Source organism: Lonchura striata, chromosome 1 (genome assembly GCF_050655825.1).
Source record: "Lonchura striata isolate lonStrDom1 chromosome 1, ASM5065582v1, whole genome shotgun sequence".
NCBI lineage: Eukaryota > Metazoa > Chordata > Aves > Passeriformes > Estrildidae > Lonchura > Lonchura striata.
In genome coordinates, this window is record NC_140703.1 from 93,195,467 (window position 1) to 93,217,439 (window position 21,973).

At 43.5% G+C, this 21,973-nt stretch overlaps 2 protein-coding genes across 2 annotated transcripts; both read right to left on the reverse strand.

The window, feature by feature from the left end:
- Window positions 1–701: 701 nt before the first annotated feature.
- LOC146768772 (coagulation factor X-like) lies at window positions 702–10,295 on the reverse strand. The gene is made up of 7 exons (XM_085558961.1): window positions 8,393–10,295; window positions 7,674–7,803; window positions 6,106–6,219; window positions 5,394–5,534; window positions 3,524–3,771; window positions 2,808–2,925; window positions 702–2,047 (listed from the first exon to the last, which is right to left on the reverse strand). The coding sequence occupies exons 2-7, from the start codon at window positions 7,747–7,749 to the stop codon at window positions 1,506–1,508; spliced, it is 1,239 nt and encodes a 412-aa protein (XP_085415087.1). The 5' UTR covers window positions 7,750–7,803; window positions 8,393–10,295; the 3' UTR covers window positions 702–1,505.
- Window positions 10,296–10,432: 137 nt separating this feature from the next.
- On the reverse strand, window positions 10,433–21,006 carry LOC146768773 (coagulation factor X-like). Its single transcript, XM_085558815.1, has 8 exons — window positions 20,762–21,006; window positions 18,540–18,700; window positions 17,127–17,151; window positions 14,781–14,894; window positions 14,070–14,210; window positions 13,228–13,475; window positions 12,512–12,629; window positions 10,433–11,750 (listed from the first exon to the last, which is right to left on the reverse strand). The coding sequence occupies exons 1-8, from the start codon at window positions 20,829–20,831 to the stop codon at window positions 11,209–11,211; spliced, it is 1,419 nt and encodes a 472-aa protein (XP_085414941.1). The 5' UTR covers window positions 20,832–21,006; the 3' UTR covers window positions 10,433–11,208.
- Window positions 21,007–21,973: the final 967 nt, after the last annotated feature.

Genomic DNA, 21,973 nt, shown 5'->3' on the forward strand with positions numbered 1-21,973 from the left:
TGCTATGTGAAATCACTCCCAGATCATTTGTCAACATTAAAAAAGAATGTGCTCTAATTCTCCCTTTTTGCTGCAGGCCCTGGGGTTACTTATGACCTTTGATGGGAGGTCCAGAGGCAAGCAGATGTTTCACTCATGTCCTCTCAGCAGGGCACAGAAAGAGGAATGGACATAAAGTGATGACTTCAGCTACCTCAACACCTTTACAGCCCACTCTGTTTTGCTTCAGTCCTCAAGCTCCACTTAAGTAGAAGAAAGCACTTAGCAAGATCTTGTATGTAAGTAGGATTTGGGTAGGACCCAGGCCTGAGGCTTTCCTTTGAAGCGGGATCTTTCACCCTGATTGAGCACAGGGTGAAAGCACAGTTGACCCATGGGACAAAGGATTTGAACAGGACTCCAATGGACAGAAGAACTCCGGGAACAAACACTGCTGAGCAAACATTGAAGTAAGCCCACTGAGGAGCTGTACAAGTGAAGACCATCAAGCTGGGATAACTGAGCTGCCCACTCACTTTCTTGCCCACAATTAGTGCTGTCTGCAGCAATGCTTGCTGTTTCCAGAGCTGTGTTTTGAGTTTTTCAGTCTGCTTTGCTCACAGCACCTGCTATGTGAAATGAGCCAGTACCAGCTCAAAGCCCAAGAGAAATGGAGCAGGTGCCTAAGGAAGTTCAGTGTTCCAGAGCACAGGGGAACATAAGAGATTGGAGAAGCTTTGCAAAAGCCACCAGGATTGTTATGGTGTAGAGCACAGGATGGATAGAAGCTGTTGGGGTTGGGCTTGTTAAAATTACAATAAACAAGAATAAAAAAAGAAAGAATGGTTTATTTCCAATGCTGGCATACATTAATATTGCACCTACACAGGAACACCTAGAGCAATACATATGCAAGGAGCATTTCAATCTTCAGCCATACAAAATCCAGAACAAGACAGAGAAAACAGTTAATGTGCACATATATTTTTTTCTGATGAGCAATGTATACAAATTAAACTAGAGTGAAGTACAAGCCTTATAAGGCAAAATGTCTTTTTAATTAGACATGCAAGATCTCCTGCTTTCTTAATCTTCTGAACAAATCTTAAGGTAAAAGCTAAACAACTCCAGTATGGACAAACTCCCACTGAGCCAGATGGCTGCAATATGAGGGTTAACTAACTCCCATCCTCCCTGCTTTCATCATGACTAGTGACTCTTCAGAACATGTTTAGGAGCCTCTGGTAGGAGAACTCATGCAACAGATAGGAACCAAAATGGACATTGATAAATAATTCCAAGAAGCCAAAGACTCCACTCAACAGCCTTTTTGCTTGGGGAAATTCCCTCATTCAACCAATTCCAGATGTGTGCTTTAAAGCCAGGGATAATACAAATGGAAGCAGAACATAACTTTAAGGAACCAGATCTCAAAACAAACTGAGCAGATGTGCTGGAAAAGAAAGCTTCCATTTCTAATCCTGCACCTTGGCAGCTAACAAGAAAGATCAAGGGGCACACCACCACTACAAACTCATGACTGTCCTTACCCAGCGCAAGAACCGGGACAGTTTGGTATAGACACCATATTTGCCTTTTCTTGCACATCCTTCGCCCCAGCTAACAATTCCAGTAACAAAATAAGTATCCTTATACCTGGTCACATGGGGACCACCACTGTCTCCTTGGCAAGCATCTTTTTGCTCTGTGTCATAACCAGCACAGAACATGTTCTCAGTTACCACAAAGGAAGTGGATTGCTTGCAAGTGGTCCTGTTAACAAAGGGGAGTGCAAGTACCTTCAGTTTCTTTGGGAGCGGTCCACCATCATATTCCCTCCCAAAGCCACTAACCCTCCCAGATTTCTGTTTCATCAGAACTTCATTAGCAAAGTCTGCTTTGGGGAGACACGCTGGAATGACGTACTCTGAAAATCTGACAGGTTCCTTCAGCTTTAATAAGGCAATGTCATTATCGTAAGTCTCAGCATCAAACTTGGAGTGAACGATTATTTTATCCACAGTGTGCATTGACTCAGACTGCTCTTTCTTCTCTCTGTCCACTTCACCTGCACAAGATCATCAAAAGGGTCATTAATGTGAGAAAGTATAAGAATTTCAGAACAACCTTAACAGAGGAAGAGAGTAGTATATTCATTCTGAGTACTTTGTCCTGGACCTTAGACCACACAAGGAAACTGTAAACAGGTATGGCAATATTTCTTAGCAGCAGCTGAATTGGCCTTGGTCCTGAGATTTGGTCTATGGAGATTTTTGTACCAGTTTACACAAAGGCATAAGCTGATTCAGCTAAACCAATGCAATTTTGTGTGGAAGCACCTACAGGAACTTGAGCCTGACCTAGAGAAGAAAACATGGTCTGGACTACAACAGTGCAAAGATGAAGCTGTGTTGATCCTGTGTCCTGGCTCAAAAGGGAAGCAATGATAAATCTGAGTTTGTTCTTTTGTACTCTATTCAACGAGTCATAGCTTTCCTGGGGGTTCCTGCAAGAACAAATCTGGATGCTTCTGAAGTGCCAGGAATGATGAGCTTCCTGCAGAAGCACTGCTCTCCTGAAAATATTGGTAACCAACATTTCTAGAATATTTGACTCTAATCACTTCCAGCTAGCTGGCAGAGAAGCAAGAGAGGCACCTGCTGTTACAAGGAAGGATGGTCAGAATAACAAGAAATTATAGAAAGGAGCAGCAAAAAGATAACAAACCCTACTGAATCATTTGTACATCTCATGGAAGACTTAAGGCATAGAAGTTTAGGCACAACAGATACTCTGATCTCAGAGGAGTAAAAGAAATAATCACTCACCAACAACAACTTTGATTTCTTTGGTTTGGTTTATGCAATGAGCTGCAGTAAGAATAAAATTTTCATTCAGAATAGTTCCACCACAAAACTCTTCTCCTTCCTCGTTTAACAGAACAGCCTGTGAAGCAAAAAACACAAGGGCACAAGGAAGAAGTGCAGTTTAATGTAGATGAGCTATAATGAGGTAACTGATTTCTCTGCACACTACAGAGATGCTTCTTACTGCAACATGTATGTGGACCTCCATGTCTCTCCTAGCACTGCATTCCCATCCTCAGAATCTCCAAATACAGGAATTCATTTTGGTTGGCCCAAATTCAAGAGTACAACTGCGGCACGAGGTTGACTTTCTGAACCAAAATGCTGTCTTTATCTGTTTTATCACCCTGCTCTCAGGTGTGCTGCCTGAGTGGATGGTCTCAGACAGAACCAAAATGTAACCTGCAAAACTGGCCTGGGAGACCAGCATGACCCAGAGTGTTCTCTGGGGATAAGGTAGGCAGTTCCGTCTCACATGGCACAAAGCCTTTTGTTTTGAACCCGTGAGGCTGCAGTTTGCAGAGCAGCACATCCAAGTGCCCGGGGCCACACAGTTCAGCCACAAATCGCTGCCACTGGCAGGTGACATGGGTGACGTTCAGAAGGCGCCCAGCTGGAAGGAGCCACTGCTCACCTTGCCTCAGAGACACATGCAGGGCAAAGCCCCCTCCATTTACCTGCCATGGGCATTGGCCAGGAAGACACTCATCCCCACCAACTATCCTGGTATCCACATATGGAGTCTTGCCGCTTGTTCTGTTGTCAGGAGGAGGCGTTGGGCTCTCTGTGGTAATTGCAAAGTCCTCCTCTGCACTCATGTTTCTAGGAGGGTCTTCTTGATCACTCACTCCACTGCTATGGTCAGTGAGTGAAAGAACAGACCTTTTTTTCCGTGCCACAGAAACTTTTCCACAAGGGTATTTTACTGTAAAGAGGAGAATGCTAAAATTAAAGATCAAGAGAAATACCAACAGAAGAAGAAACTCCTTGGAAATACCCTTTCAGAATCTATAATACTGCTTCATCATTTTCCAGACTATACGAAAGACTTGGCACACGTAACTAGGGATTAAAGACCATATGGTTTGAAAAATGAGTGCTATTTTCTCATTGTGAAGGCTATCCTTCAGCTTCCATCTTACAATCATGTTTTGAAAGTATTTAAAGTTTAATACATCATCTTCAATTTGTTTTTAACAACTTTAATACATCATCTTCAATTATTTACATTGATGTCTTAATGTAGTTACTCTTAATAAAATGTACTTAGTTTGGAGACTGAGTTAAGTGCTTTAGTTTAGGAATTATATGGCTAATGGCTGCAATTTTATATTAGATAAAAAGTATATAAAACCTGACATGATATCTAAATGGTTTACTTACCCCTCCCCTGTCATATTTTGAAATACATTAAAACTGTACATAGTGCTAATCATAATTATCCAATCACTTCAGTTGTAAGTTTATAAGGTTAACTGCAATTTAAGTATAAATTTTTGCAAGCTGCTCTTTCATATGGCCTGTAAGTGTTTAAGCAAAGATCCTGCTGTGACCAATTTTCTCAGCATGGCCTCACCTTGAGTCCCATGTACAGTTTTTGGCATCTAAATATAGGAAAGATATAAAGCTCTTAGAGAGTGTCCAAATGATGGCAACAAAGATGGTGGAGAGCCTTGAGGGGAAGCTGTATGAGGAGCGGCTAAGGTCACTTGGTCTGTTCAGCCTGGAGAAGAGACTGAGGGAAGACCTCATTATGGTCTACAACTTTCTCCTGAGGTGAAGAAGAGAGGCAGGCACTGATCTCTTCTCTGAGGTGACCAGGGCACAGAATCCCACAATGCTTTAGCTTGGAAAAGACCTCCAAGATCATTGAATTCAACCTTTGACAGGTCACCACCTTGTTAATCGGATGATAGCTCTAAGTGCCACTCCTCGCATGGTGACCCTACCACTTCCCTGGGTAGTCCATTCTAGTGCCAGACAGCCCTTGCCATGAAGAAGCCTGAGAGAATGGCAGGAAGCTGTGTCAGAGGAGGTTTAGGTTGGATAGCAGAAAAAGGTTCTTCACCCAGAGGGTGGTTGGCATTTGAACAGGTTCCCCAGGGAAGTAGCCCAAAGGACCCAAGCCTGACAGAGCTCAAGAAATGTTTGGACAACATCTTCTGACACATGAAGTTATTCTTGGGGTAGTCTAGTAATACTCCAGGAGTTGGATATTGCCAATCATTGAGAATTCCTTTCAAAACAGGATATTCTGTGATTCAATGATTTTCAATTATCATGTTAACAGCAGAATTTACTCTGATAGGCCTCATTGAGAGGACCTTGAAAATTGTTCAAAATCATGTACATTTGGATCCACTTCATCACAGAACCTCACAAATGGAAAACTTTGTAAATATAAATCTCCTGGCCTCACTCTTGAGTTTATGTCATGTAGGATACAGGTGGTTCAAAAGACATTCTTCAGCTGTAAACCAAGACATCCCTTAACTGTGAAACAAGGCACACCAACCACTGCTATTGCTTTATCACATGGCTTCGTACCTGTTGCAACACACTGTTTGCCATCCTCTGCTAGAACATACCCATCTGCACAGGAACACAAAACATCCTTCCGCCCATCTCTTCGGACGCTGCAGAACTGCTCACAGTCCCCGTTGTTTATTCTGCAGAACTTTGGTATGACTATGAAAGAGATGGCAGCAGAAAAACTGTACATAATCACTGACTTCACAGAAGATCTGGAAGTTCTCTGAAACAAAACCCACTCTTCAAACAGGATCTGTATCCCCATCAGCCAAGTACCTGAACCACCCTTTAGGGATAACTGATGTGAGTGCTGAACATCAGCTTGTGCCTTACAAAGCAGCCACATCCAGCACTTCAAATGTACTTGCCAAGTCCAAGTGGGCCCAGTGGCTATGGCATGGTGAGCTCCAAAAGCAGAGCCAAATTGTCAGGAGAAGAATGAACAAAACACTAACAGAGAACATAACTGTGTAAATCCTCACACAGTTCCTCCCTCCTGCCCTAAAAACTCCAACTCCTCATCACTCCCCTCAGTCCCCTGACTGAACTTCAGTTTCACACTCCCGCACTTACTTCTGGGCTAATGATACCCCCTCCCATGGCAAGGTCAGAGGGGCAGCTCTATGCCACTGAAGTGAGCCCTAGGAAGGATTTCCATGCAAAATATGCTTCCTTACAAAGCTCCCAGGGAAGTTTGCCACCACAGTTCTCTAAAGCAGAAACTCACCAAATTCACAGTTCTTGCCTTGATAACCATCCAAGCACGTGCAAGTGTAGGAACCAATTCCATCTTTACAGTGGCCACCATAGTGACAAGGATTTGAACTGCACTGGTTCCCATCTACAAAAACAAACCAAAACCCAAATTATTATAAGCGTGCAAGCATTTTCCATTAACTTGGAAGAGCTCTTACTTTTCTTACGCCATCTTTCATCCTTCCTTTTAAAATTCAGGTCCTGTGAGTTGCCACATTCCAGATGGAACAAACAGTATAAATGCAATCATTCCAAACCTGCAATGATTCATCTACATATCCTCAGTTTTGCAATCTCTTTTTGGTGGCCACTGTATTATGATGCATACACAAGACTTTTTTTATGGGAAGATTAAGTGGTCAGAATCTACATAACTTACAATGAATCCTGTAAAACCAGACAGGACATTTCTATGTTGTAACTACTGGCTAAAAACCATCAACTTTTATTTCCTCAAAGGTCATCTCAGGCCTTGTGTGTGTCTTTTGCTTGCAGAGCTGTTCATTTAAAGACACAGATACTGGCATATTAGACAGAAGCTAATAAAATCTCCAAACTTTACTAAACCCTGTTAAATTCATACGAGAAGGCCAAACTTCTGTTCTGTACTGCTTAGAGCACCAAAATTTTCTCACTCTATCCATCGAGGCATGACCTTGACTTTGTAGTAATTACCTCTTATCTCATGCTGCCCACATCTATGCTGGCATCTTGAGTTCTGCAGCCTTTCTTTCTTTCCTGGGCACAACTGGCTGACCTGACTCTAGGACCCCACAGTTACATGGAGGACTGGGAGGTAACTCTGTACTTGGGGACACATGTCATCTAGCAGCTTTCTCCCATCCATCTCATTTCTTTTCTGGTGCTCACTGACATGCTCTTTCCCATTTAGTGCTCTGCTGCAAAAAATGCATTACCCCCTCACATATATTCTCGAGGATGCACTGTTCCATACAAGCAGGATATCCAGAAAAGTGACACTTGCTTAAGAACTCATTGCTTTAGACAAGACAAATTTCTAAATTTTAGCCCCTGTTCTGCCCCTGTTGTGGAGGAGGGTCAGAATAGGTGGGACAATTTATTTTATTAAGCCCAGATATGATGTTTGTGTGGCTAATTAGAAAATCACAGCAACATATGGGGTAGGGTTCTTGTTCTTCTCTGTACAGTTAAAAATTGTGAGCATAATTTTGTCCCTCAGTAGCTTACAAATGGATAGTAAGGGTTATTTAATTATTGTGCTTCCTGAGAATATGAGAATTAGCCCATTAATTGTGCTGAGCATTTGAAAATACTACATATCAACATACCGACCCCATAATTTACACTGACACAATTGTCACTCCAAAATGGAATTCCCCATGTGCCTCAGCTCTGGATATCATTACACTGCAGCTGGCAAAGGGAAGCAAGGTGGGTGAGACAGCAAAGCCACCAGCTGTTCACTCATGTCCCCTGCCCCACAAAGCAAGAATGTTGACAACTGCCTGTGTGGCTTAGGCAAAGCAGCACAAAGCCAAGTTAAAGCAAACACTCTACCTGTCTCCCTCATCTGAAGGAAAAGGAGGACAATGGGAAGAAGCCACGTTGTCCCACGATGACCTGCCATGCCCATCCTCAGAGCTCACTGCGCATCACCCGCTGCTGGCTCCGCAGGGCTCTGGGACAGCTGCCAAATGAGAAACACCACAGTGCAAAGGCCATTCACGCATGAGAAAACAAAACCTCTGAGAGCAAAGTCTGCACTCAGTGTCACTACGGCACAGTGTTTAGACACAAAAAATGTGAGTGTGCTGCAGCAATGCCACACTGATAGCTTTGCGTTGGCAGAGCACGTCTAAGAGGTTTTCCTCCAGAAATTTTAACAAAGCCTCTCTAAAACATCTGGACTAATGCAGGCAGCAAGGAGCTAGAGTAGTGATGTGGCTCTTGCAGAACAGCCAGAACCAGAACTTGATGCCTCCTGTACACAGTGCCAAAGCAGGAAGGCACCCCAGAAGTGAGGGGTGAATCAGGGCACCAAGCTTGCAGATCTCAGCAAGCACATTGCAAAGTAATTACCCACCAGCTCCATCACAAGCACACTTGGACAGAGCACACTTCCCCAGATTCATCAATTTCCATCCCATTTTGAATGTTAGAGGGGTGTTATTGCTTGAAAGTAAACCAGTGGGAGATCCCAAGTCAGAAATACAATTTAATAGGAAAATTAAAACAAATGTTATACTACAGAAACACTGACAGAGTCAAAATACAACCTGACACCCTGTTAGTCTGGGTGTTGGTAGCAGTCCAATTAACTGGTGGCTACTGTCCTCTAGAAGAGATAGATGTGGTTCTGTTGAAGAAGTGATCCTGTAGAAGGGTTTGTTCTTCCTCTGAAGGTCCAGTGGTGGTTATGGAACTCTTGTCCCCTGGGAATTCAGTGGATAAGGCTGATTGTGACTGTTACAAGTCTCAGATTTTATGCAGGTAGGAATGCTTGGTTCCTCCCCCTGGGTGGAGCATCTCACAATGGGATGATGTAATTTTATCAGTCATGCAGTGACACTCAATGGCCAATTAACAAAAGATATCCCCTGGAGATATCCAGGATGAGTAATGAAGGAGACAAGGAATACTGCCCCATGTGGTTTTAATAGCTGATGAAGATGCTGCTAGAATACATACTTTTGGGTACAACTCATCTTTGTAGCCTAAGACAGAAGGCAAGGAGTTTCATGTGCTGTTTCCTTTTGTTCAGTCCACTCCAAGGGGACAACTCTTGACAGGTCATTGTGGTCTGGGAATCAGACTGTGGAAGACAATCCTGCCAGCTGAGTCAACAGTGCCGAGGAGCAGTACACAGGAAGCTTGTTCTTACCATGCTAGTGCAGGCACAAAGGCATGATCCTAAAAGTGACACTGCTGGTGCTGCTCACCTGGAAACACAGAAAACAGGAGCTGGAGAGACCTACAGGGTCACCCAGCCCAACCTACTGAGCCAACAGGGGATCAAATTGACCTCTATTATATTTTTGGCACTTTGGCCAAGGCTCCAGGGAAGAAGCTGTCTAGGAAGCTGCTTCCTGTTGGACACTGAGCTTGCTGCAGTGTGTTTTCCTCCCATACTGTAGGATGCCATAACAAAGGGCAGCTTATCCACATCTGCAGCCCCCATCATGCTGTACACCTGACATCTCCTTACATTTCCCACTCTGGAAGGCAACCAGCATCAGTGCCCCCCTGGGAAAATCTACTGCAGGCCTTCTCTAGTCACAGGGCTTATTTGCCATCCTTCTCTTCTTCCCTTAAGTCTCAGGGCTGGCTTTTCCTTGAAGGCAGAAGAAGCCTGAGCACGAGAGGGTAGCTTTGGTCCTCTCTGTCCACTGTCCTTGGTACATGCCAGCTTTTGCCTAAGCCAGCTGTGTGTGCTTGCCAGGAGGAACTCCAGTATCGCAAAATCCACCAGTTTACTCAGCAGCTGTGTGCTGTGTCCCTTTCCTGGATTTTGCAATCTGTTTAAATCTGCTATGTGAAATCACTCCCAAATCATTTGTCAACATTAAAAAAGAATGTGCTCTAATTCTCCCTTTTTGCTGCAGGCCCTGGGGTTACTTATGACCTTTGATGGGAGGTCCAGAGGCAAGCAGATGTTTCACTCATGTCCTCTCAGCAGGGCACAGAAAGAGGAATGGACATAAAGTGATGACTTCAGCTACCTCAACACCTTTGCAGCCCACTCTGTTTTGCTTCAGTCCTCAAGCTCCACTTAAGTAGAAGAAAGCACTTAGCAAGATCTTGTATGTGAGTAGGATTTGGGTAGGACCCAGGCCTGAGGCTTTCCTTTGAAGCGGGATCTTTCACCCTGATTGAGCACAGGGTGAAAGCACAGTTGACCCATGGGACAAAGGATTTGAACAGGACTCCAATGGACAGAAGAACTCCGGGAACAAACACTGCTGAGCAAACATTGAAGTAAGCCCACTGAGGAGCTGTACAGGTGAAGACCATCAAGCTGGGATAACTGAGCTGCCCACTCTCTTTCCTGCCCACAATTAGTGCTGTCTGCAGCAATGCTTGCTGTTTCCAGAGCTGTGTTTTGAGTTTTTCAGTCTGCTTTGCTCACAGCACCTGCTATGTGAAATGAGCCAGTACCAGCTCAAAGCCCAAGAGAAATGGAGCAGGTGCCTAAGGAAGTTCAGTGTTCCAGAGCACAGGGGAACATAAGAGATTGGAGAAGCTTTGCAAAAGCCATGGCAGTTGAAAGGGGAATAGAGGCTGATGGGGCTTTGTTAGTTAAAAACCCAACCAAAGGAGAACAAAAAAGAAAGAACAGTTTATTTCCAATGCTGGTATACATCAATATTGCACCTAACAGGAACACCAAGAGCAATACATGTGCAAGTTTTCCAATCCTCAGCCATACACAATGGAGAACAAGATACAGAAAATAGTAAATCTGCCTATATATTTTTTCTGATGAGCAGTGTGTACAAATTAAAGCAGAGTGAAGTACAATCCTTATAAAGCAAAACCCCCTTTTAATGAGCTACTGTGATCTGAGCAGGCCATTTTGTGGAATATGTGATTTTTTAGTATCAGCTATTGATTAATTAATTGAGTCTCAGCTTTTGCCATTCAAGATCCCCTGCTTTCTTAATCTTCTGAACAAATCTTAAGGTAAAAGCTAAACAACTCCAGTATGGACAAACTCCTGCTGAGCCAGATGGCTCCAATATGAGGATTAACTAACTCCCATCCTCCCTGCTTTCACCATGACTAGTGGCTCTTCAGAACATGTTTAGGAGCCTCTGGTAGGAGAACTCATGCAACAGGAACCAAAATGGACATTGATAAATAATTCCAAGAAGCCAAAGACTCCACACAGCAGCCTTTTTGCTTGGGGAAATTCCCTCATTCAACCAATTCCAGACGTGTGCTTTAAAGCCAGGAATAATACAAATGGAAGCAGAACATAACTTTAAGGAACCAGATCTCAAAACAAACTGAGCAGATGTGCTGGAAAAGAAAGCTTCCATTTCTAATCCTGCACCTTGGCAGCTAACAAGAAGGATCGAGGGGCACACCACCACTACAAACTCATGACTGTCCTTACCCAGCGCAAGAACCGGGACAGTTTGGTATAGACACCATATTTGCCTTTCCTTGCACATCCTTCGCCCCAGCTAACAATTCCAGTAACAAAATAAGTATCCTTATACCTGGTCACATGGGGACCACCACTGTCTCCTTGGCAAGCATCTTTTTGCTCTGTGTCATAACCAGCACAGAACATGTTCTCAGTTATGGCTAAGTTAGTGGATTGCTTGCAAGTGTTCCTATTAACATAGGGGACTTCGAGCACCTTCAGTTTTTTTGAAGTTCGCCCGCCTTCAAATTCCCTCCCAAAGCCACTAACCCTCCCAGATTTCTGGTTCATCAGAACTTCATTAGCAAAGTCTGCTTTGGGGAGACACGCTGGAATGACGTACTCTGAAAACCTGACAGGTTCCTTCAGCTTTAATAAGGCAATGTCATTATCGTAAGTCTCAGCAATAAATTTGGAGTGAACTAGTATCTTGTCCACAGTGTGCATTGATTCAGACTGCTCTTTCTTCTCTCTGTCCACTTCACCTGCACAAGATCATCAAAAGGGTCATTAATGTGGAGAAAGTATAAGAATTTCAGAACAATCTTGACAGAGGAAGAGAGTAGTATATTCATTCTGAGTACTTTGTCCTGGACCTTAGACCACACAAGGAAACAGTAAACAGGTATGGCAATATTTCTTAGCAGCAGCTGAATTGGCCTTGGTCCTGAGATTTGGTCTATGGAGATTTTTGTACCAGTTTACACAAAGGCATAAGCTGATTCAGCTAAACTAATGCAATTTTGTGTGGAAGCACCTACAGGAACTTGAGCCTGACCTAGAGAAGAGAACATGGTCTGGACTACAACAGTGCAAAGATGAAGCTGTGTTGATCCTGTGTCCTGGCTCAAAAGGGAAGCAATGATAAATCTGAGTTTGTTCTTTTGTACTCTATTCAACGAGTCATAGCTTTCCTGGGGGTTCCTGCAAGAACAAATCTGGATGCTTCTGAAGTGCCGGGAATGATGAGCTTCCTGCAGAAGCACTGCTCTGCTGAAAATATTGGTAACCAACATTTCTAGAATATTTGACTCTAATCACTTCCAGCTAGCTGGCAGAGAAGCAAGAGAGGCACCTGCTGTTACAAGGAAGGATGGTCAGAATAACAAGAAATTATAGAAAGGAGCAGCAAAAAGATAACAAACCCTACTGAATCATTTGTACATCTCATGGGAGACTTAAGGCATAGAAGGTTAGGCACAACAGATACTCTGACCTCAGAGGAGTAAAAGAAATAATCACTCACCAACAACAACTTTGATTTCTTTGGTTTGGTTTATGCAATGAGCTGCAGTAAGAATAAAATTTTCATTCAGAATAGTTCCACCACAAAACTCTTCTCCTTCCTCGTTTAACAGAACAGCCTGTGAAGCAAAAAACACAAGGGCACAAGGAAGAAGTGCAGTTTAATGTAGATGAGCTATAATGAGGTAACTGATTTCTCTGCACACTACAGAGATGCTTCTTACTGCAACATGTATGTGGACCTCCATGTCTCTCCTAGCACTGCATTCCCATCCTCAGAATCTCCAAATACAGGAATTCATTTTGGTTGGCCCAAACTCAAGAGTACAACTGTGACATGAGGTTGACTTTCTGAACCAAAATGCTGTCTTTATCTGTTTTATCACCCTGCTCTCAGGTGTGCTGCCTGAGTGGATGGTCTCAGACAGAACCAAAATGTAACCTGCAAAAATGGCCTGGGAGACCAGCATGACCCAGAGTGTTCTCTGGGGATAAGGTAGGCAGTTCCGTCTCAAATGGCACAAAGCCTTTTGTTTTGAACCCGTGAGGCTGCAGTTTGCAGAGCAGCACATCCAAGTGCCCGGGGCCACACAGTTCAGCCACAAATCGCTGCCACTGGCAGGTGACATGGGTGACGTTCAGAAGGCGCCCAGCTGGAAGGAGCCACTGCTCACCTTGCCTCAGAGACACATGCAGGGCAAAGCCCCCTCCATTTACCTGCCATGGGCATTGGCCAGGAAGACACTCATCCCCACCAACTATCCTGGTATCCACATACGGAGTCTTGCCACTTGTTCTGTTGTCAGGAGGAGGCGTTGGGCTCTCTGTGGTAATTGCAAAGTCCTCCTCTGCACTTGTGTTTCTAGGAGGGTCTTCTTGATCACTCACTCCACTGCTATGGTCAGTGGGTGAAAGAACAGACCTTTTTTTCCGTGCCACAGAAACTTTTCCACAAGGGTATTTTACTGTAAAGAGGAGAATGCTAAAATTAAAGATCAAGAGATATACCAGGGAAAACTTCTTAGAAATTACAAGGAAACAGAGTGAAATAATATGGGTTATGAGAGCAATTAGTTATTTTGTAAAATTATATAAAAACAATATCATTAGCATATATTTGATGACCACTGACCAGTCTTTTTATAAAAGCCCTAAAAGGTACATGTGTAAGTAGCACTAATTATAATTACCTTATTTTTCAGTTTCTAGAAAAAGAAAATTTTGAAAGAAAATTTTTGCAGGCTGCCAATTTATAAGATGTGTAAGAATTTAAGAAAATTAGTTATTAATGCAATTACTTTTCTCTTGGCAACAGTGGTAATCTGGTGAGAGGCACCTGACAAATTGTTCAAAATCATGTACATTTTGATCCATTCCATCACAGAACTTCACAAATGGAAAACTTTGTAAATATAAATATCCTGGCCTCACTCTTGAGTTTATGTCATGTAGGATACTGGTGGTTCAAACGACATTCTTCAGCTGTAAACCAAAACATCCCTTAACTGTGAAACAAGGCACACCAACCACTACTATTGCTTTATCACATGGCTTCGTACCTGTTGCAACACACTGTTTGCCATCCTCTGCTAGAACATACCCATCTGCACAGGAACACAAAACATCCTTCCGCCCATCTCTTCGGACGCTGCAGAACTGCTCACAGTCCCCGTTGTTTATTCTGCAGAACTTTGGAATGACTATGAAAGAGATGGCGGCAGAAAAACTGTACATAATCACTGACTTCACAGAAGATCGGGAAGTTCTCTGAAACAAACCCACTCTTCAAACAGGATCTGTATCCCCATCTGCCAAGTACCTGAACCACCCTTTAGGGATAACTGATGTGAGTGCTGAACATCAGCTTGTGCCTTACAAAGCAGCCACATCCAGCACTTCAAATGTACTTGCCAAGTCCAAGTGGGCCCAGTGGCCATGGCATGGTGAGCTCCAAAAGCAGAGCCAAATTGTCAGGAGAAGAATGAACAAAACACTAACAGAGAACATAACTGTGTAAATCCTCACACAGTTCCTCCCTCCTGCCCTAAAACCTCCAACTCCTCATCACTCCCCTCAGTCCCCTGACTGAACTTCAGTTTCACACTCCCGCACTTACTTCTGGGCTAATGATACCCCCTCCCATGGCAAGGTCTGAGGGGCAGCTCTGTGCCACTGAAGTGAGCCCCAGGAAGGATTTCCATGCAAAATATGCTTCCTTACAAAGCTCCCAGGGAAGTTTGCCACCACAGTTCTCTAAAGCAGAAACTCACCAAATTCACAGTTCTTGCCTTGATAACCATCCAAGCACGTGCAAGTGTAGGAACCAATTCCATCTTTACAGTGGCCACCATAGTGACAAGGATTTGAACTACACTGGTTCCCATCTACAAAAACAAACCAAAACCCAAATTATTATAAGCGTGCAAGCATTTTCCATTAACTTGGAAGAGCTCTTACTTTTCTTACGCCATCTTTCATCCTTCCTTTTAAAATTCAGGTCCTGTGAGTTGCCACATTCCAGATGGAACAAACAGTATAAATGCAATCATTCCAAACCTGCAATGATTCATCTACATATCCTCAGTTTTGCAATTTCATTTTGGTGACCACTGCATTATGATGCATACACAAACTTTTTTTTTGTGGGAAGATTAAGAAATTAGCTTGGTTGGTTAAAGCATGGTGCTGATATGGAAAGGGTTTCAGATTTGATCCCTGCATGGGCAATTTATTTATGAATAATCAATGACTCAATATTCCTTGTGGATCCTTCCAGCTCTGAATATGCTTTGATACCCTGATTGTGGTCAGAATATACATACATTGAAGCCAGCAAGAGCTGACAGGACATTTCCACATTGCAATTACTGCCTAAAACACTGAACTTCTGGCACCTTGCATTTTCCTATAGTTTTTGCTCTGTTTCATACAAAATGCAAGATATCCAGAAAAGTGACCCTTGATAATTTGCTACTTTAGCTAACATGTTCTTATCCATTGATTTTACCACTTGTTCTGCCCTTCTTTGGAGCAGCTGAAACAGCGATTTCCATTGCAGAAACAACCTGCAAGAAGCTACTCATCCTAAGGACCCAGCATGCTCCCTGTGTGGTATTTCTGGACTGTAATCTCATCTGCTGCAGCTTTGCCTGTCATGGGGAACAGCTGCTGGGCTTTGTGTACTGCACCCACAAATCAAGATCCATTTTCTACCTGTATGTGGCCAAAACCAAGAACTCTCCAAATGCTCTGGCCATGGAGGCTCTGGAAACTGATGTCCGTGCTTAACAGAGCGAAGACAAGACCAATATTAACCAAAAAAAAAAGACAGACTGAAGGGCTACACGATAACTTCTGGTTTCTGCCTCCTCTGCTGTGCCATAAAACTCTATTCTCTAGTGGTCTTAGCTAAGCAGTGTCCTATTGTTAGAAAACATATTTATTTAGTCTTACCCTACACTGCAGTTGCAGCTGTGGTAATGAGTTTTATATCAATATTGCACAAATTGCAGAATCCCCTACTAAAATAGGAAGCAAGAACAAATTGTTCTAGTAACTTGGCTGAACATAGCTGTGGTTTTCAATACTTCTGAACACTCATAAAGCATTTGTGGACTGTGGTTTAAAATGTATGAAAACTAACATTTCTGCTAAGAGCATTGGCACTGATATTCTGCTGCTTGTATTCTCATAAGAAAATGGTTTGAAATATTCCAATCCTCTTTACTGTAATACTGACACAGGCTTTGCTTGAAATTTTAGTCCGTAGGTTGCAGAGTTCATCCCATGCTTAGAAAATTGTGAAAAGTCTGTGTCTTCTTCATGGCAACTGTCTTCATTTTTCTGCAGATTCCAAAGACAAAGCTGAGCTGTCTTTGGTCAACATTTTTGAGGCACTCTTCCTAGTGTTCAAACTGGACATATACTTTCTGCAGAACACATTATCAAACATTACTAAATTAAAAATCTGTCCCTGCATAGTGCTTACAAAAACTAGAACCCTAATAAATAAAACTCACATATTTAGATAAAAAAACAGAAAACTATTAGGTAGTATCTGCTGATCCATTGGCATATTCTCCTTGAATGCCAAACAGTTCTGTAAAAAAAAGGACCAAAAAAATGCTCTTTAAGACAGGAATCAACAACACTTTGGTATGGTAGGGGACAGGAAACTGGCAAATGTCTATAACATGTAATTTAACTTTGTGTTGGTTATGGCACTTAAGAGACACCCTCATCTGTGACACTTTGCATCTTGAAATCTCCTATCTGGGACAGCCCCTCTGATGGAAAACTTATCTGGCAGTCCCACACACAGTTTCTGCGCCTCACTGTCCTTTGTGCAAAGGACCATTGTTATTTTTTTGGGAGGACAAAGGTCAGCCCAGCAACTGGAGACAGATGAACCTTGCCTTCAAATGAAGCAATTGTGTTCAAGCAACAACAGGCAGTTGTTGCTTGAGTCCTTTTCCAGAGGAAACACAAGGTGAGGGTATCCCAGAGTGAAAAGAGAGGAAGCAAGGGAGCAGGAAGGGGTTACTTAAGAGGTGCATCCTTTCAAACTTTGCAATAAGGAAGCTTAATTTTCTAAACAAATACAGAGTGTTTCTTACCTACATAGATGTTCCAGAATTCCTCCTATAGGTAAGTGAGAAATGGAAAAAAAAAAAAAAAAGAAATAGAGTTAGATAAGAATTACCAAATTACTCAGAAAAATATTAGATTTTCATACACAGGATACTTGCAGCTAACAATTGTTACAGGAAATATTTACATTACAGATACATATAGTGCCTAGCAGCCCACTATTACCATTTAATAACTTAAAACCCTATGATCTATATAGTGCCCAGTTCTACAGAAATAAGTCTCATACATTTTTCAGAAATATCTGAACCTCCTTAGAGTTTTTCCAGTGTGACCCATTCACCATAAGCCACTTGATTTCTTGATAATTACCTTTCCACCAGTTTTGCTGAATGTACTTATAGTCCTGTAATGCCAAATTCTCAGTCTTGATCCCCCACTGCATACTCCCATCAATCAGGACCTCACAAATCCTGACATTTTAAAATATTTTGTCTGATTTGTATTCTCCTTTCCATTTGCACTGAGGACTCCAGGATGCTGCCTGTGCAAGACAGTCCTTTCCAGTGACATCTGGTCACCAGGCAGAACAGGCTGTGCCAGTTCTGCTGTAGGTAAGTCAACATTTATGATCTGAAGTACACTGGTGATGCACTCAGGACTCCCCACCCAGGACACCTCAGGGCCACTCCAAGAACATTCTGGACATCAAGTAATACTAAAGGGAAGTTAATCTGGCCTTAGCTCCAGTTTCAGGGTAGTTCTAAATAGCCATATAGCTACAGTCTATATTTGCAACACCAGCTTTTCTAATTACAATCCACACAGCTGCCCCATCTCTTTAACTTTCCCTTCAGCTTGGGAACAAATCACATTTCTGTCTATAGTTAAGCAAGCCATTGGGGTAGGGCAGGTGACACAAGAGTCAGACTTCATTCCAGTCAACATTAAGGCATTTATGAACTGTTCACAGTATACATTCTCTCAATTTACATAAAGAGAGCTACAAAATTACAAGCAAAGCTGCTTCAGATAAGTTCAGTAAAATTTTCTCATGAGGTTCCATGTCAGCATTTGCCTTCTCAGACTTCCTGTGGACTGCCTTGTCACTTAGGGATATAACCCAAGACAGGGTGAATGTATTTTCAGCACTGATAGCAGCAAAGTCATTGAATGTCAAATAGCTTTCAATGGCAATTAAACAGATCAGAACAGGTAAAAGAATTGAGGATTTAACCTGGGCTGGCCAAGCAAGAGCTAAATTAAGACTGTTATGGGATGATTGTTGCCTTAGCAATTCTGCACACAGTCAATCACTATTCTTTGTGTTAAGTTATTGAGAAAAACTTTTGAATTTTGATGCCCAGCTCAAAGGACATGAATAGTAACTTTTAAATATGAAATATATAGACCTATGTTTCATATTAGTTCATCCTTACAGTTTTCTCCTGGTCTTCAAAAGCTTCTCTTGCTTCTTCTTTTGAGCAGCGCTCCTCATTGCATTCTCTTTCAATATTCCCTTTCTTCCATTCCTCTAAGAAAGTGTTAGCACGTTTTGTTCTTTCCAAGAACTTGTCAGCATTTTCTTTCTTGAGGAATACTAGATAGCAGAAAAAAATTATACAGGTCAGTAACATTTAGTGGTGGAAAAGAGTCACGACAAATGAGTGAAGTAGAAACACAGGCTTATACATCCCAGGCTCTCTCAGAGCAGTCTCTCTGAGAATCAGTAGGCTCAAAACAAAATGTAGTAACTTGGAATTCTCTCATATTCTTTTTAATCTTGAAAAGGTTGCCAATGAGGGCTTATATTTCTGCTGCTCCTGCTCAAGACTCAGTCTTGAATGCAATGACTTTCCCTGAATGCTGGGGAGATCACAGAATCACAGAATCACTAGGCTGGAAAAGATCTTCAGGACCTCAAATCATGGCACTAAGTGCCACATCCAGTCTTTTTTTAAACACATCCAGGGATGGTGACTACACCACATTCCTGGTATATTCCAGTACTTTATCATTCTTTCCATGAAAAACATTTTCCTAATATCCAACTTGTATTTCCCTTGTTGCAGCTTAAGGCTGTGTCTGTCCTCTTGTTCTGTCAGATGCTGCCTGGAGGAAGAGAACAACCCCACCTGACTACAGCCAACTTTCAGGAAGTTGTAGAGAGCAGTAGGATCACCTGAGTCTCCTTTCCTCCAGGCTGAACACCCCCAGCTCCCTCAGTTGTTCCTCACAGGGTTTGTGTTCCAAGCCCCTCACCAGCCTTGTCGCCCTTCTCTAGATATGCTCAAGTGTCTCAAGGTCCTTCCCAAACTGAGGGACCAGAACTGGACACAGCACTCACAGTGCAGCCTCACCAGTGACAAGGGCAGGGGAAGGAAGACCTCCTGGGATTACATAAATTGCTAATTACCCTGTAAAGAGTATATCTTCTAGGAAAGTGTGAAGAGTTTGGAAGTTGGCATTTAATCAAGTTCTAGAACCTGTAATTTACACTGAGGAAATACTTTCCAATATTTCCTATATTTCCAATATTTTTTAGGCTGGAGTGTGGAAAAGCGTGCTACAGATGTGACTTCAAGGACAATGGCATGCTCACTGGGAGGCCTGCACATTCCTTTTGGAGCATTCTTCATGCAGCTTAATTCCATGACAAATAAACTTGCTAAAAGTAATTGTATACCCCAATATCCTCCAAGTGAGCACAGAGGAGACTTATTCTGCTTTCACTGAAATTGATGGATCATCCTCAGGGAGGCAAGTTCTGTTTGTGTTATTTATATTAAGCAATCCTACACATAATTTGAAATCCCACTTCCTTTGAAAAGGGTCCTCTCAAGGAAGGCTTATAGAAAGTACTTTTGACTTGCAGCTCAGCGACTATTAGTTCATTCACCCACTATCTTATTTGCCCTTAAATCTCCTTCTTCGGCAACAGGAAAGTGACAGGACACAGCCGGTGGGGTTATCACCTCTCTATTCCTTTGCTTTCACGCCACCCGTGTAAGCGGATGTTTTTGTAAACTTGAATTAGCCTCCTTCTCAGGCTGCTCAGTCTTTTTCCTAAGGTCTCTATCATACTTCTTCTTTAGAGACATCAAGGAGCAAAAGGCATTGGTCAATGGAAGCAGGATATTCCAGAAACATGCTAAAGATCCTGTTTTAAATCCCAAGCAGTCCGACTTACTGAAGGACGAGTTAACAGCTTTTGAAAAGTTATTTGCTGATGTTGCCTTGGACTTAGGCGCTGAGACTCTGGCGGCACAAGAGGGCATCGGGACCTGCTCCCCCGCTGTGCCCCAGCTCCTCCCCGGCCAAGCGCATCCCATCGCGACTTGGCCAGGTTTCCCCTCGCACACGAGAGCGCCGCAAGCTGCGAGAGCAGCTGTCCTCCCGGTGCGAACGACGGGCAATCCCACTTTCCTACACCGTCCCGGAGATGCCCGCAGCAGCTCCCGAAGCTCAGCCCCGCTTGACGGCGGTGCGCGGGGTCGGCGCAGCGCTGACAAGCCGAACCCGCCGCGGCTGAGCCGCGCGGTGCCCGCCGCCCCGCCCGCAGCACCGGCCCGCGGCGCTCGCCCGGCGGGCCCCCTGCCCCCGGAGACTCTTGGGAAGGGAGATTCCCCCTCCCGAAAAGATGGAAAAGGAGCCGCCTTACCGCCTCCCTGAGCGCGGAGCTCGGCGGGCAGCGCGGCGCAGAGCAGCAGGAGCAGCAGGCGCCCGGCCATGGCGCCCGCCGAAGCCGCGCCCGGGGCCGCGCCGGCGGCACGGACGGACGGACGGACGGGACGGACGGACGGGACGGGAGGGACGGGACGGGAGGGACGGGAGCCGAAGTCTTCGGCCCCTCGGGCGGGGTGAGACTGAAGCCGCGTAACTTCACCCTGCCCAGAAATAGCGGAAGCGCCGGGATGGGGTGACAGCCGCGGCGGGATTTCTCAGTCGGGGGGATGAAGCTGCTCATCTTCTTGTTCTTTATTTTTTTTTTAAAGCCCAAGGCAGCGTGCGGTTTGTTTTGTTTGGGTTTTTTTGGTATGTTTTGTTTGTTTGTTTTGGTGATTTTTGTTTTGGTTTTGGTTTGGTGGGGTGTTTTTTGTTGTTTTTTTTTTTTTTTTTAATTGGTTTTTTTTTTTTGTTTTGTTTTATTTTTTGTGGGTTTTTTTGTGGGCTTTTTTTGTTATTGTTTTTGTGGGTTTTTTTGTTTTTTTTTTTTTTTTTGTTTGTTTGTTTTGTTTTGTTTTGTTTTGTTTTTTGTTTGTTTGGTCTTTTTAAGTTTATAAATGACACCTTTTATTTTGGAGGAAGGGAGGTGAATGGACCCTCAATACGCCGGCGTGGTCCCGGGCCGGCGCTGGGCAAAGCCGGGCTCCCGGCCGCTGCAGCTGCTCCCGGCCGTGTGCCCCATCCACATCCAGCTCTGTAACCTGTTGGCTCCGCGCTTTGCAGCAGTGACCTCGGCCGGGCGCTGGCCTGCTGAAACTGGCCTCAGTTTCCCCTTTCCTGTGGGGAGTTCGCAGTGCACGCTGGAGGCCAAGTCCTCAGTGCTTCCAGAGCCGGCCATCAGGTCTCCTTCGTCTTCTTGGCTTTCCTAAGCAGGCTGTTATATTAAAAAAAATAATCTAAAACCCACATTTGTTTTGAAAAAGTAATTTTGTGCGGCAGTTATTAGTACTGATTTCTTTTGGCGTTTTACCCTTTTTTCTGCAAGGTGATTTGTTCACAAATATAAGTATTTTCACTGGAATGTTATAGAGGAGAAATCATATTATGGATCATGGTAAATAGAAACTATTCTACCTTGAGGGGTCGTCAGGGATGGTTTTACAGTGCCGAGCACCTCATCTAAATGAAAATGAAGCTTTATTTGCTG